The sequence below is a fragment of the Aulonocara sp. 'chitande type north' Nkhata Bay genome, linkage group LG18, assembly GCF_057382095.1.
Source record: "Aulonocara sp. 'chitande type north' Nkhata Bay isolate Kocher_YH1m ecotype deep benthic linkage group LG18, A_spYH_male_GT1.1, whole genome shotgun sequence".
Lineage (NCBI taxonomy): Eukaryota > Metazoa > Chordata > Actinopteri > Cichliformes > Cichlidae > Aulonocara > Aulonocara sp. 'chitande type north' Nkhata Bay.
In genome coordinates, this window is record NC_141361.1 from 24,985,389 (window position 1) to 25,000,933 (window position 15,545).

The following is a 15,545-nucleotide window of genomic DNA, read 5'->3' on the forward strand; positions in this document are numbered from 1 at the left end:
TTACAAAAGTATTGCACAAGGTATTGTACAGTGAGGTGAAGAGGCACTACAGCTTAGTTGTTCCCCCCTCCTTTGTCCTCCTGTTTCCCCTCCCTCTCCCCTCCAGAGAGGAGTTAAACAGTCTGATGGTGTGTGGGACAAAGGAGTTTTTAAGTCTGTTAGTTCTTGTCTTTGGGAGAAGCAACCTGTCACTGAACAGACTCTTCTGGTTGTTAATGGCCGTGTGCAGAGGATGCCTGGCATTGTCCATAATGTCCATAAAACATAGCTCTCTGTGCTGCTCGACCAGGTCGGCATCACCATGATTCCAAAAATAAAAATAAAATGGAAACCGGACCCACCATCTAGATATTACAAAAAACAAGCAAACCACTTCAACCTCAATTAAAACACCCTTATTATTTGTGTAATCTGTATCCTGTGTTTGTTGAGTCTTTTCTGTAGATTCTTGGCAGCTTTGGACATCAGCAATTCCTCTGCAGTGTGCCACTTCCTGTCAACCATGTCAACAATAGCGTTCAGGACAAAAGTTGGGATTCTCACTCTTACATTTCATTTTAAATCGCGCGTGTGTGTGTGCCTTAGTGCATGTTTGTGTTATGACAGAGGGAAGTGTGCTGACGTCATTGTGTTGGACTGAGACTCGAAGCATCAAAGAGCCACAGAATAAGACTCTTAGAGGAGCATCAGGAGCCATTGTCCTCCTTGTCAGCTGCGTGATGGAAATCACTGTTTATGATCCCATGAAAGATGGATTTGGCAGATTTACAGGGAAGCTCCACACATTCAGTCCAGTGAGGTCCTCGGAGCCCATTGGTATTTGGGGTTTTTCAGCAGGCCTTAAATTCTGACTCAACCAATTGCAATGAGGTGCAGTTCGCAAATTACAGTAAGAGAATTTATTTAGTTTTTCCCAAGAAAACATCTGGCTCATAAAGCATGCAGAGAGGTCATCGTGTGTTTGATAAACTCTGCATAGGTGTGGGCGGCCAACGGAGGGAGGAGACTGGGAACAGGACCATTCCCATTATAGGAAATGTGTGGCCAAAGGTGTTTATAAACCCTTGCCCAAGTTTACAACCAGCACACAATCGTTTCTATTCTCTTGTAGCACAACTGCAAAGAGGAATCTGGTCAGGATCTGCAGCATATTGGGCTTCACTGGAAGACTTTACAAGAAATGGGGTGTGAAATCAGCCGGACAGTCTGAAATAATTCAGCATTATCATCTGTCTCCTGGTAACTCTCAGATCTTGGACTTGCTTTAAGCCCTTCGTTTTGTTTTGTTTTTGGTTTTTGTTTTGATTTTTTTTACTCTGTTTTAGAGCACCCATGTACAGCAGCGGCTATTCCCAGGTCTCCAAGCACAGCCCACAGGCTAAAAAAAAGATGCAGTACCGCTCCAGCAGCAAGAGTTGCGGCTACTACATGCGCATCGTCTTCTTCTTCTCCTCGCTCATTCAGTCTCTTATCATAGTTAGCCTCGTGCTCTTTCTTGTCTATGGTAAGACGCAGGACTCTACATGCCAAGAACGCACGCAGGACCTTGAGGAGCGCTTCAGTCAGATATCCTTGGAGAATGTGGCTCTCAAGAAGCAGAGGACAAACTTGACCAATTTCCTCAATGTCACCCTGACTGCGAAGGCTCGGCTCGACTCTGACCTGACAATACTGCGTCAGTACACCAATATGTCAATTCTGTATTTCCACGAATGCGATCAGAAGCAGGTGAGGAACTGAGCTTTTTACAATACCGATATCTTTCTTCTATGTCTACCTTCTTATGTGTTATCTAATTTAATTTATGAAGCTTTCATCTTTTTAATAAGTAAAATTACAGATGACAGGAAAAGATGATCAATACGCCTGCAATACTTTAGCCAAGTTGATGCAAAATAATAATATACTTAATAATATTTCATTTGTGCTTCACAGCTTGATGAACTGCACATTAACAATAAATCCACAGGTTCAAACATACAAACTGTCAAATATACGGTCTTACATTCACTCCTGCATGCATGCTTACGCACACACATCAGAAAAACAAGAATAAAAAAAGCTATAAAAATGAGCTTTCATCATTCATTCAAAGCAAACCACATATTCAGCCAGGCTGAGGATGGCTGTTCCAGAGTCTAGGAGCCACAACTTCGAATGGCTTTGTACCAGCTGAGCATTGTTTAAATGCAACAGCTTACCTAAGTATTGCTGACCATTTCCATCTCTTTATGGCCAAGCTGTACCTATCTTCTGATGGTCAAATCAGAGCTCTACATTGATATTAATGAAATTTGAAAATTAATTCTGAATTTCTCAGTGAATGGCAGCAAGATTAAATGTAATATTTGAGTGCTGGCGAGTTTTTTGTTTGCACCAGTTGGAGACAGGCTAAGGAGGACACAGAGGTGTACATTCAGTGATTTACGATAATCTGGACAGGGGGCGGCACGACAGAATGACTGACCTCCTCAGAGAAGCTGTCAGGTCCAAACACCAGAACCTCAATTTTGCTGGCATTAGGATGCAAGAAATCGAAAGATATCAAATTAGTAATGGCAGTGAGGTATTTACCCAAGGTGGTTATACACGTTAAAAGGTGAAAGTCTATGATAGTTGTACCTGTATTTGAGTTTATGGGCCATGCTGAGGGTTAGATAAATGTTTGTAGATAAATTATATGAACCCCAGTGGTTAGGGTGAAGATGGTCCTGGTAAAAAAAAGCTCCAAGAAGTTACGCATAAATTTGTCCACAAAGGGAATGTGTCCATTCCTGCTGTATAAAAGTTGGCAGAGACCGCTGAACTTCACACCACCAAAACTGGAGATGAATCAAAATGATCATAGATCCATAGAACTTTAGCTCAAATATTTCTTGCGACTGGCAAACCTGAAGTTTTAAAAATGTGTTTTTTCACTCTGTTTTAGAACAAATCCCTAACACTCTGTTTTGTTTTGTTTGTATTAATGTCAACAGCTACAGCTCAATACTGAGCTGCTCTCATGCAGACTCTTACGATCCTCCCCATGCCCCATGTCAAGAGGTAAATATGATACGTCTTCAGTGCAAGCCCCAAAATAAATACATTAATGCATTTCATGCAGCTGTGACTTACTTTGTATGTTGTTTTTCTTTTCTATTTTTTTAAAGCTACAGATTTTAATACTTGTAACTGTGGGGTGATGGTCGAAGAACTGAAAGCTAGGTTTCAGCTTGTGAGTTCCAACTTCACCCAGTCAGTGCAAGCCATGAAGATGGAAATGGAGGAGATTGCCAAAGAAAGGGACAACCTCAACTTGGAGACCATCAAGCTGAGGAGGGATATCGCCACAAAAGAAAAGCAGCTGCAGATCTACGAGAAAACATCCAAAGATGAGTTTTCCCAGTCCTTGGGTTCGGTCTACAATGTTTCCAGGGCTTTTCTGCACAAGATCGATTCGCTCTTCCCTGCACACATTGCCTTCCAGATCACCTGTCCGAAACAGAGGGAACACCTGGAACAGATCCGCTCCAACTGCACCAACCTGTCCAGAGAGGTGGAAGACAAGCTCCAGCGTTACATGAACACCGTGGGAAATCATGTGGCAGGCATCCAGCATGAGAACATCCGCTTGAAGGCTGAAAACTGGCGATTCTCTGAAGACTACCGCTCGTGCAGCAAGGAGCGCGCAGGCATGGTTGAGCAACACAAACAGAACCTAGACAAACTTCAGCAGAAGCACGATCAGGACCAGGAGAGACTCCTGAGGGAAAAGAAGAGGCTAAGCGGAGAGAAAGAGGTCTTAGAAAGCACCGTCAATTATAAAACTAAAGAGATTGAGAGCCTTATGCAGCAAATCGAAATTCTCAACAAGTCCAAGGTAAGAAAAAACACTCAAGACTGATCGATATGCTACACAAGCCCCGCATTTTGAGCTTTTTTGTGTTCTTAAATATCCAAGTTATGTAAAAACTTGGATATTTCAGGAAAAAAAAAACCCACTTAGTCATCAAAAACCTAATTTAATTTTCAACTGAGTCCTTCATCCTTCCAAAGCTTTTCTCAGGGGTACTCAATGACAACTGCAGACAGAGATTCATGCTATTATGAAAAGTGATCCCATGCAATTTGTCTTTGTCTGTATATTTTGTTGTAGATTTTCCTATAAAACTATTGATAAGTGCAATGATCTGCATTTATTGATACAGCAACTAGCTGATTTTGTGCAAAAACGTTAGCACTGCTGTTAATGACAGCCTCTGCAGTACAGAGCAAGTGCAGGAATGCTAACATAGAAAAAAGCCCATGCCTCACCTCTTTGAGATAATGAGGTGTTATATAAGGTGGATGAGATCAAAGCAGCATGACTGGTTGTTGGAAATGATCCAGCCTCAACTCCAGCAAGTGCAGAAGATGAGGGGGGAGCAGGGTATTGTCCGCCAGTAAAAAACTAGAGGGCAAAGAGGTGAAAGCAGGCAAATGTTTCTGCCTTTCGTGTTAAGTGTCTGCTATGGTCTGAGGAGAAAATTTGAACCTAGATGTGAAGCTTAGTGCAGTTTTGTGATTACTGAGGAAAAATTGAGTTTTTTCTTAAAGCAGAACTTGATTTCATTGTTTTGATATTTTCTCTTGATTCACGTGTTTTGTTGTGTTATACATGAATGAAAATTGAAGGCTCTATTTTCTCTCATGTTTAAACGGACCATTTTTTATTTTTCAGACAGGGTTTGGATTTCCAGTACAGAATCGCTGGGGTGTCGGCTCTAATTCTCCAAGCTCTACCAGTTTCGGTCAGCAGGGTAAGACAGGGTCAACTGGACTGTTAGGCCAAGGTTCTAGCTCACTTGGATCATTCAATAAACCTGCATCAACTCTACTGGGTGCAACTGGAGCAAGCTCCTCAAATACACCCTTGTCCACTGGGTCAAGAGTCAGCTCTCCTGGGTCAGGACTTAACAATCCAAATCTTAGCTCAGGTGGAATAGGCTCAAATAACCCATTATTGAGTGGGAGAGGCTCTTCTTCCATCGGGTCTTCCTCTGGGTCATCAGTGTCTACTCCTAACCTCAGCTCAAATTCGTTTTCCTTGAATAAGCAAACTTCAAATACAAGAAGCTCTGGCTTAGGATTAGGTTCATCATCCTCCTCTTCCTCCTCCTCCTCCTCCTCATCATCATCAACAAGTAAAACTACCTTTGGGCTTCCTTGGTTTGGGAGCAGTAACTCAGGTCAAAGTAAAACACCAAGTATACCAGGGAAAGGAACATCAAGTGGTACCAGTACTGGAGCTGGATCGCCATTTGGTGCAGGAAAACCCAATGGAATGACAGGTACACCCCTTGAGCATAAATAAATACATTTGTTTTACTCTTATTTATTATTCTCACTGTCAAACATCTAAATTTATATGATTAATAACTCATGGCGAGGTCATGATAAATCACTATTTTCTTATCTTTTAACAAATAGGCAACATCGCTCAGCACATACAAAATCTACAACGCCTGATCAACCCGCCTGGCCCACAGTAAGTATTGTATTTATTCTCTGAGGATTATGAATTATTGCAAGTGTTGTAAGTTGCTGATTGCTGAGTCCTCCTACATGACCAGGAGGTGAGCAACCAAGATGGCGCACGGGTTCATCTTGAGCCCCTGAAGGTTCTTACCGATGTTGCTAAGTGAACGCCTAGCAACAGGCTAAAATGACCTCATTTAAGCATTTCTCCACCTATCTATCTGCGTCTGCATCCACAAAAGCTGAATGGCACATGATATATTATTGCATCATCGTGTTACCTAGCAACCACGTAGAAATAGGTTAAAATGACCCTTTTTATGCATTTATAAACATTATAAAAGCATTGCATCATTTTCCTTTCACGGTCAGCAGGCCAAATAATACTGTAGAATAGGCATGTACTGGTATTGTTATTATACTAATGTTCAAAAAAAAGAAAAGTGCAGGTTCTTAAAGAAAGGCGCAGGGCAATAAAATATGACACTAAATGATGTAAATGACCATTATTAATGCAGGATTATTTAAAAAAAATAGTTAAAATCAACATCAGCCATCACTTATGTTTTACTTAATGCTGAAAAGTGTGCTGATTAAAGAAGCAATGACTTTGACTAGTTGAATGTCAGCCTTTTGGGTTTGATTATAGAATCATAAAGACATACAACAGGGTATAATACTCTGTTCACAAACCTGTCTAGCTCTTACTAAATTAAGTTGCCAGCTGAAGACCTGCAAGTCACGTGCGTGAATGAGGCAACAACCTGTGTGGGTTTAAGTCTGCTAAAATAGCCAAGGTAGAGCATTTTTTTAAGCAAATGTGCTGCTTCTTTAATCAGCATGACAGATTTCAGCCTCTGCTAATGTGATTAATTGGCCTTTTTAGACAAACCAGTTTTTTTTAGGTAACACAATGTTCGATGGAACACCTTACCAAAAAAATTGGATTTTGGTAAGCGGTGGGGTAAATACATAAATGTTTTAAAATAGCTTTATAGGTTATTTCTAAATAGTTTATATCAAAATTTTCTAGAAGACCCTTGTGTATTACACAGATTATCACCAAAGTTATCCTTTAACAAAATGTTGCAGGTTTGATGCACTTCCACTTTATATACAATTACCAAATTTTTGTCTTTCTTTCTTTCTTTCTTTCTTTCTTTCTTTCTTTCTTTCTTTCTTTCTTTCTTTCTTTCTTTCTTTCTTTCTTTCTTTCTTTCTTTCTTTCTTTCTTTCTTTCTTTCTTTCAACAGAGAGAAACAAGAAGTCTCCAGAATGCTGGGTTAACCATATCATTTTTATAATCTGTTGTTATCTGTTACACATGGCTTCTCATATTGAGTTCTCACATTGTCTATACATAAAAGTACTGTATAATACGCTCTGCTTACGACAGGTAATGTTTCAGTATGCATGTATGAAATACATTCCAATAACTTGCACTTTTACATTTAAAATGTGAAGCTTTGTCATGCGTGTATGAATAATGGCATCTAGTATTTAGTATATAGTATTTTTACACTGTAAATACAAAGATAAAAATAAAGGTTTTGTTTAAGCCTAAGCATGTAAACTGTGCCTCTAGTCTCCATTTCTCTGTCTCCTTGTCTTGTTCTTTATAAACAAAGCTATTTAAAATATTATCCCATTCAGATCCGGAAAGAACTGTTTGTTTCTGTGTGCGTCACCTATTGTGTAACTAATTGTCTGCAGCTGACTCCCAAGCCCCTCCTGTGACAGCTTATTGGCAACACGGTTTAATCCTTCCAACATGTTTATGTTTACCTGCCAACTTGTTAGTATGGAGGCAGAGAAAAATGGTAGGAATCTTTTGACAAGCACTTAAAAACAGTGCGTAACCTCCTTACGGCAGAGAACACGGATATCCATAATCTAAATAAGATCTTAAAATACCTCTCATTGAAAAAGAAAAAAAACAGGTGGGAAAAGACGGAGCAATCGCTACATGATGAGTGGTCTGACCACACCTTAAACAACCTTAGACATAGCAATCAGATTTTATCTTCTTTCTCCGATCACAGCCTGAATATTAATACAACAGCTTTAATACAGACAAAAAGATAAACAAAGCTACTGGTCTTGGATTCGTTTCATACAAAGGTTCATTTTATTTGGACCCCAACAGTGTGGAGCCAACATGGTCCAGTGGGGAAAAAACATCTTGAGAACAGACAAACATCCTGTTCAAAGAACTGTGAAAGGATGGGGACATGCTGTTAATTCAAGAATCAAAAGGGTATTTGTATTGGTGCCAATTAAATACAGCACTTAGGCTTGGGCGAGAGGGATAGGATATCCTTTGTTTAACAGTAGTGTTTTCCACATTTAGGATGTGAAATGCAGGAGCGCCAATCAGGGTATTAAAGGTCAGATGGTTGGATGCTACTGGGAGTCTCTTTATTGGATGCGATGGGACACAGGATGTGTTAAAACTACTTACTGGAAAATTATCTTGATGATGCTGGTCTGAGCAAGTCTGTTTCCTGTCATGTCATCTCATTTTCCTGCCCCGTACATCATTTGTGTATTCTATGTGCACAGTTCACCACTGAGCATTGTCTGACTGACACAGTGGTCAATAACAACAATTGTTATGCACTTTCTATAATTTCTCATCCAGTTCAGGCTTGTCATAGGGCAAGATGTGGGGCAGACTCTGAACAGACTACGAGGCTACAGGCATAGTTTGAACTTTCCCACCTTACATTCTTTAAATTTAATTTATGCTCGAACAACTCCCTGAAGGTTATTGTATTTATATCATTCCTTTTAACAGAGCTCAAAACAAAGTATTATAAATATGTTAACATGTCATAAAGTGAACAGACCAATAGGACATACGAGATATACTTACATTCGAGCAATGCATGTCACTTTTTTTTCAAGTTTTCTGTCACTTTGCCAAAACTGGACACAGTTTGAAATAAAGTGTAAGCAGCCTATCCATACATGTCCTGTTTTTTTTGTTTGTTCTTTTCAGTTGTTTAGGTTTTTAAAAATCTTTTAAAGCCTGAAACATGACATAGTTGCCAGGAAAGTTTTAGTGAACCATCTGACCATTTGTTTAAAAAAAGAATTACATTTAATGCTACATCTGGCAATTTTTTAATTGCTTGTCTCAAAAAGTCACAAAAGACATGTATCAAATACGATACACTGGGTGTTTAAGCAGGTCATTATTAAGGCCAGATGTACGTCTGGGTAAAAGCTAATCCAGCACATGGTCAGGTTAAGACTAGATAACATTCACACACTCAGTGCTGGCTGTTGACTGAGGATCTTGACCCTAAGAACTCTGGTCATTACTTACAAAAATATGAGGCATTTGTGGCACAGTCTGAAGGACCACCTCCCTCTACTTCCTAAAAGGCAGGAAATTGTAAGGGTGGTTATGATTACGACCTCCTTCCTCACCTGGGGCTTCAGGACTGTGACTCTTTTGTCTGTGCATGCTAATGTCCCCTTTTTTACTGTGACTTCTAATTGCATTTCCTGTCTGTTGGGCTGTAGCTGCCGTCACACGGCTGCCCAGGATGGAAAAGACATCATGAAGCAAAACCCCTTTTTTTGTCCATCAACACTGCAGAGACTAGAGGGGATTATGAGGCTTTTTCTTTTTCTTTTTTTTTTACATCCTTCAGAGCAACCCTGACCTTCACCTTGACTTCTTTCAGCAGAAATGTTATTGGAAGAAAGGCGAAGATTGTTTTGTTGTTAAAGACAACAGTTTGCTTTCATATAATCTTTGTTTTAACAGCTAGACCTTTATGTTTTTTGAAGAAACATGAAGTTCAAATGGTAACGTCAATATAATAAAATGTTCCACCTACAACTTTCCTTTAATTTACTGCCCCAACACAAAGAGCACAATAATACCTTACATTAAACTTTATATAGTAAATTATGTACAGACGTGTCTGTGTGTGTCTCTTAATTTAATGAAAGTACTAAGGCTGTCAGATTGTAAGTTCTGTATTTTTGTTTAATGTCATAGGCCTGTCATAAATCTGTAGTCTTCTACTAATTGGCAGGTTGATGGTTTGATCCCTTGTTTCTTCAGTCTGCATCCAAAACTATCCTTGGGCAAGATACTAAACCCCGAGTTTCTCTGTGATGTTAGATACAAAGCACTAAGGCATAGAAAGAAGAGTTTGTATCAACAGATGAATTTTTTTTTTATTTACTGGCTTTTGTTATCCAGTTGAAAAGCTCATGGTCAGGTTCAGCTTGAATTGCTGGACAGATGGAATTTCATCATGACTGATATCACTGAACTAACTGCTGAATCAATCGTTACCAAATGTTTGAAGCAAAACCGTAGCAGTTTCACTACTCTACATCCCAGAGATTGATTTCTCTGTCGAGTGCATATCAATTTAAACACATGTACAGTAGTTTTGCTCTAATGTTCTTTACGAACACCCTGGAAGTCAAATTTGTGCAGTTATTCACAGGCAGACTTCGACACTTTGTACTTTCAGAACAACACTTACCTCAAGATCCTGTGATGACATCTCCTTTTTTCCATCAAACAGTCTTATAATAACTGTTAGTTTCCAAAATCTATTTGGGTTAATGAATTGCACTGAAACTAAAATTAAAACGTTGCAAGTTGCAGTCTGAATTGTCCTAAAAGTGAATGGCAGCAAATCACATATGGCCCAAGGTAAAAGCTAACATCAATTTGCAAAAATGCTCAACATGGAAAAGCTAAAGATTTTGTAGCTGAGATTAATGAAAAAAACATTTATCCTGCATTTGATTGGCTAATGAATCAAAGTGAAACGTAGACTTGATGATAATAAAATAACAATATATCAATGTGTAGTGAAAACGTGAAGCAGTTTGTTGACTGTCTTGTTGAGAGGCAAAATAACTCAACAGAAAGTGCTGCATAGCAGAAACATTTAATGTTGTCGGCTAGTGCATCTGCAATATGTAACAAAGGGAAGCCGTACAAACAAGAAACAAAAAGCAGGCCCACTCAAACCTGTTTACAAGAGGGTGCTGTTGATCTAATCAATTATCCCTCACATCCTGAGAACTCTATTCTACAGCAGGGAATATAGAGAAGGTTATTGATCATCCAGTCTGCTAAGGGTAACAGTAGGTGCTGTATACATTACACACCTTAGAGAGGACATCACTCATCACACAAAGCTCTTGAAGTTATCATATCTGTTTAGTTTGAGCAAAGCAGAAAATAATTAAGAAAAATTGGTGAACGCTGGGAAAAATACCCTCTTTCAGATGTCACCGATAATATCTTAAATTCATATGGGTACTTTTCAAAGGTCATGTCACTCCTGGAGTTCCCCATTTAAATCATAAAAAGTTATGACAGAGGTCTAGTGCTACAACCCGGTGCAACACGCTGATAACAAAATTGGTCTGATAAGAAACTCTGCCTCTCAGTCCGTGACAATGACAGCCCCTTCCTTACTTTTGCTTAATAAGTAAGGAAGTGCTTTTGTTTATCTCAGTGTGTCATAGACCTGTAGTGTCTTTCTTTCAATGCGATAAAAGGGTTACAGGTTCACATATTAACTTTGCAGCAGAGCCATCCTTCATGACGCTAACCTGTGTACTGCTTCCATCTAGTGTCTATGCCAGTGTATTGCTATACTACAGGGTGGGCCATTTATATGGATACACCGTATAACATGGGAATGGTTGGTGATATTAAAGTCCTGTTTGTGGCACATTAGTATATGTGAGGGGGAAACTCCTCAAGATGGGTGGTGACCATGGTGGCTATTTAGAAGTCGGCCATCTTGGATACAACTTTTGTTTTTTCAATAGGAAGAGGGCCATGTGACACATCAAACTTATTGGTAATGTCACAAGAAAAACAATGGTGTGCTTGGTTTCAACGTAACTTTATTCTTTCATGAGTTATTTACAAGTTTCTCTTTGTTCACAGCCATTGACATGTCGAAGAGGTTAACACGTGAGGAGCGAATCGAAATCGCAGTAACCGGGTCATTGCAGCAGATTTCAATGCAAGACACCCTACGAAACCACCCATCTCCCATGCTACAGTTAGCAAACTGCTTGCTAAGTTTCGTGAAACTGGTTCAGTGTTGGATTTGCCAAAATTTGGACACAAGAAAACTGTCACTGATGAAGAAACATCAGTTTCAACAAATAACTCATGAAAGAATAAAGTTACGTTGAAACCAAGCACACCATTGTTTTTCTTGTGACATTACCAATAAGTTTGATGTGTCACATGGCCCTCTTCCTGTTGGAAAAACAAAAGTTGTATCCAAGATGGCCGACTTCTAAATGGCCACCATGGTCACCACCCATCTTGAGGAGTTTGCCCCCTCACATATACTAATGTGCCACAAACAGGACTTTAATATCACCAACCATTCCCATGTTATTACGGTGTATCCATATAAATGGTCCACCCTGTAGAACACAAGGGTGTCATGAATGCCCGTTTATCTTTCTTTTGATTGTTTCATTTTTACCTGCCTGGAGGGTACACCAATTTACAAAGCAGGAAGTTAATGCAATTTATAAAACCTGAGGTTTGGTTTATTTTTTACCAAGTAGTAGCCTATACTGGCATACAAAGTCAAGAACAGAAAAATAATCAACAGTACTCCATTTTTATCTCTAAATTCAACTTACTTTGTCAGCGCTCAGCCGTGCTTACCTTTCGCTGCTGCTCACGTTGCACAGCCTGCTGAAAGGCAGACACAAGATCTCTTTCTGAGCTGAGGGACAATTTGTCAGGTCCATGTGCTGACATGACAGTGAAAACTGTGGTAGGCAAACAGCTGTGCCTTTGTGTGACAACAAAAGCAGAAGGTGTAAATGAATAATAGATTCAAATAGCTCTAATTATTGTATCGCTATCCGGCTGAATGCTTTCTTTTATACTGCTCGTGAAAAACGATGCACACATATTTAAATACAACGCCATATGCTATTATTAAAACCTTAATTATGACATTATTAATGCTTCATATTGTTTTTCTTCATAAAAAAAATAAGAACATTTACTGGGCTTGTTGATTGACTCACCATAAACCTTATAAGTTACGCCTTTATTCTATGCTATTATTGCCTTAATTCTTTGTGGTTTGGGTTCAACAAGGAGCTGGAAACTTTTCTCAGAGGATTTTGCTCCATATTGACATGATAGTGTTACACAGTTGCTGCAGATTCATCGGCTGCACATCCATGATGCAAATCTCTTCTTCCAACCACATTCCAAAGACACTCTGTTAGACTGAGATCAGGTGACAGTGGGACGGTTTGAGTTTAGATAACTCGTTGTCATGTTCGAGATGATCTCAGCTTTGTGACACTGTGCGTTATCATACTGAATGCAACCATCAGGAGAGGGCTACACTGCCGTCATAAAGGCCTGAACATGGTCAGCGATAGTACTCGGGCAAACTGTGGTGCTTAACTGATCCTCAAAACAGGCTCAAAGCGTGCCAGGAAAATATCCCCATGCATTTACACCCAGAGTTGTTACACCACCATCATCCTGAACTGCTGACACAAGGCAGGTAGATCCATGCTTTTGTACTGTTTATGTTAAATTCTGACCAAACCTTCAGGGGCACATATGCATGACTCTTTGTGGGCCCTCTTCCATTCTTGATCCATATCTTACATGATTTTATTTCATTTTATTTCAACAAATAATTTAGTTCATAACTGTACACAATAATCTGTAGTGTAGCCATTCATGAGCTGCCTTTAAAAACACATAAGACCAAAAGTCTGTTTAGTTTGAAATATCCCCACATTTCTACAATTATATTAGGTTTCAATGAGTTTAGCTTGGAGTATCCAACTTAGGGGTGTATTATTTTCTTCATTTATATTTCAGTATTTATTATTTTCTTGGCATAAAAAAGCTTAAAGTGCAATCTTAGCTTTCTAACATGCTCTGTCCTCTCCGCGTCCTTCCCATCACCCCAGGGTAACCTTCATTTTGCTCTCTCTTTTCACTTCCATCATCTTTTATCGCATTCAGGACTGATTGCAGCCCCTTAACCTTACAGCATCATGCTGCTTTCAACCTGTTTGGCACAAAGGCACATCAGAGGTCAAACCAGATCATCACGGCAAACCAGAATAACTATAAATGTACTTGTCTTGATCATTGTGTGTAAAAAGTGTAAATAAGTATCCATATTTACTTGTTTCCATGAAAGTCTAATGACAGTATTGTACAGGTCTAACAGCAGTGTGTTTACGATATGTGCGATGATGTAACAGCCGCCATCTGTTAGTGTTCCTTTGATGCTATCAAACATAAAAGTTATACAGCAGTTTTTTGGTCCTGACTGGATGATTTAGCAGAACATGAAACTGTGAGCGTCTACGTGGATATGTTGGTGCTTCATAAGAACTAACCAAAGGTAAATAAATGCGTCCATCGCCATATAAGTGACTACTTACATACTTTTTTTTAATATTAATTAAGGAGCATTGTATTATTTTAAAGTACTATTTCATCAGCCTTAAAAAACACTTGCTTAAAAATGCCTTGTTTACATCACGGCCTCACTGGTCCAACATAAGCTGAAGCTGAAGCTGCTATTGATAGAAAAGACTAGAATAACTTTAAACTGCTGCTACATGTGCTCACCTAGTATCACATAATCTAGAGAGGGACCTGCTGCTGCTTCAGTCTCTGGCTGTTTCTGAAATGAATATTCATGTGTTAATGAGTTAAGTCGTGCTGGCTAACTCTGATAGAACCACTGGCTCACTGTCTTTAGCAAACGCTCTTAGCTAAACCATTCTTAACCTGTTAGTTGTGCTCTGCTCACCTTTATTTTGAAAGAAGTCTGTTAATGGCTCATTTGCCTCACTTTGCTTTCTTTCCCTTTCCTTTCTTTTGATTCCTTGGTTAGAGAGATGACTTCAGGTATGCATTATCAGTCAACTGTAAAGTCGAGTCCAAGTGTGGGGTGAATGAAATGATTTCGTGTCAGGAGATTTATTCAAGTACTGCAAACAAAAACAAACTTGTCATTCCTGTAGTTGGGGCTCTGGGGAATCTGTCCAACTTCTTACTCTGCTACAACATCCATGCTACCATCCGAATGTCACAGACTCATCAGCCTTGCCAACGTTTGTCCAATTCTCTAGTTTTGGTGAATGTGTGTCAACTGTAGCTTCAGTTTCCTGTTGTTAACTGACAGGAATGACACATGGTGTGGTCTTTTGCTGCTGTAGCCCATCTGCTGCAACGTTCAATTTGCTGTGCTTTGAGAGATTCAAAGTCTCTTAAATCACATTTTTTCCTGATTCTAATACTCAGAAATGTGTCACCAGAGGGTGGTCAGAAAATACCAGCATGCACATTTATTTATGTTGATCTGAGCAGCAGAAAGTTCACAGAAGCAGTGGACCTGTGAGCTCATGAGAAATAAACGTGAATTTTGTTTTCTTCCTTCTTTAGTTTTATTAAAATTGTATTTGAGAATTGACTTTGTGCTTACTTAAATGTATGCAATGATGTCTTGGGAAATATTCATGTGCACTTCTATCGAACAGGGAAATGGTTAGTGTGGCTTGACCTAATTAAAATGTGACATCATTTTTTTTGGTTTTGTTTGTCTTGTTTTGTACATGAACAAACGTGTAAAACTCAACTTCATTATGACCAAATACATGACCCTTCCTAAAACCAACTTGTTAGTTGTGTCTAACCATAGTCGCATTTGCTCGCTATATTTTTAGTTGAGTGAGCAAATTTGGAATATGTAACTAGGCCAGCAAGTCACACAGAAAAAAAATACAGTGAAATGAAAAGGCTTCCATATGCAGTCCAGAGCCACATTTTATAGATGCCAAAATAATGAGATATGACTCAGGGATTATTAAAAACATGACCATGTCAGACTGTCAGGTTTCTTAATTTACTGCTGTGTAATAAGCAAACTACTGAGTGTCACGTGCATACAGACTTGTATAGAAGCTGCTGTCACCACTAGACCCCTGGTAAGCCATGGTAACCACTTCCTCGGCTGCATTCTCCTGCT

The 15,545-nt window shown here is 39.3% G+C and overlaps 1 protein-coding gene across 1 annotated transcript; it reads left to right on the forward strand.

Moving 5' to 3' along the window:
- Nucleotides 1–1,036: 1,036 nt before the first annotated feature.
- On the forward strand, nucleotides 1,037–7,072 carry plvapa (plasmalemma vesicle associated protein a). Its single transcript, XM_086272527.1, has 7 exons — nucleotides 1,037–1,239; nucleotides 1,326–1,728; nucleotides 2,979–3,045; nucleotides 3,153–3,862; nucleotides 4,703–5,312; nucleotides 5,452–5,509; nucleotides 6,753–7,072. Exons 2-7 carry the CDS (start codon nucleotides 1,333–1,335, stop codon nucleotides 6,784–6,786), a joined length of 1,875 nt encoding a protein of 624 aa, XP_086128653.1. The 5' UTR covers nucleotides 1,037–1,239; nucleotides 1,326–1,332; the 3' UTR covers nucleotides 6,787–7,072.
- The last annotated feature ends 8,473 nt before the right edge of the window (nucleotides 7,073–15,545 follow it).

Coding starts and splice junctions, on each gene's coding strand:
- plvapa (XM_086272527.1), top strand. CDS start 1,333: ATGTACAGCAGCGGCTATTCCCAGGTCTCCAAGCACAGCCCACAGGCT. Junction 3,863..4,702: donor AAATTCTCAACAAGTCCAAG/GTAAGAAAAAAC, acceptor TTTATTTTTCAG/ACAGGGTTTGGATTTCCAGT. Junction 5,510..6,752: donor ATCAACCCGCCTGGCCCACA/GTAAGTATTGTA, acceptor TTCTTTCAACAG/AGAGAAACAAGAAGTCTCCA.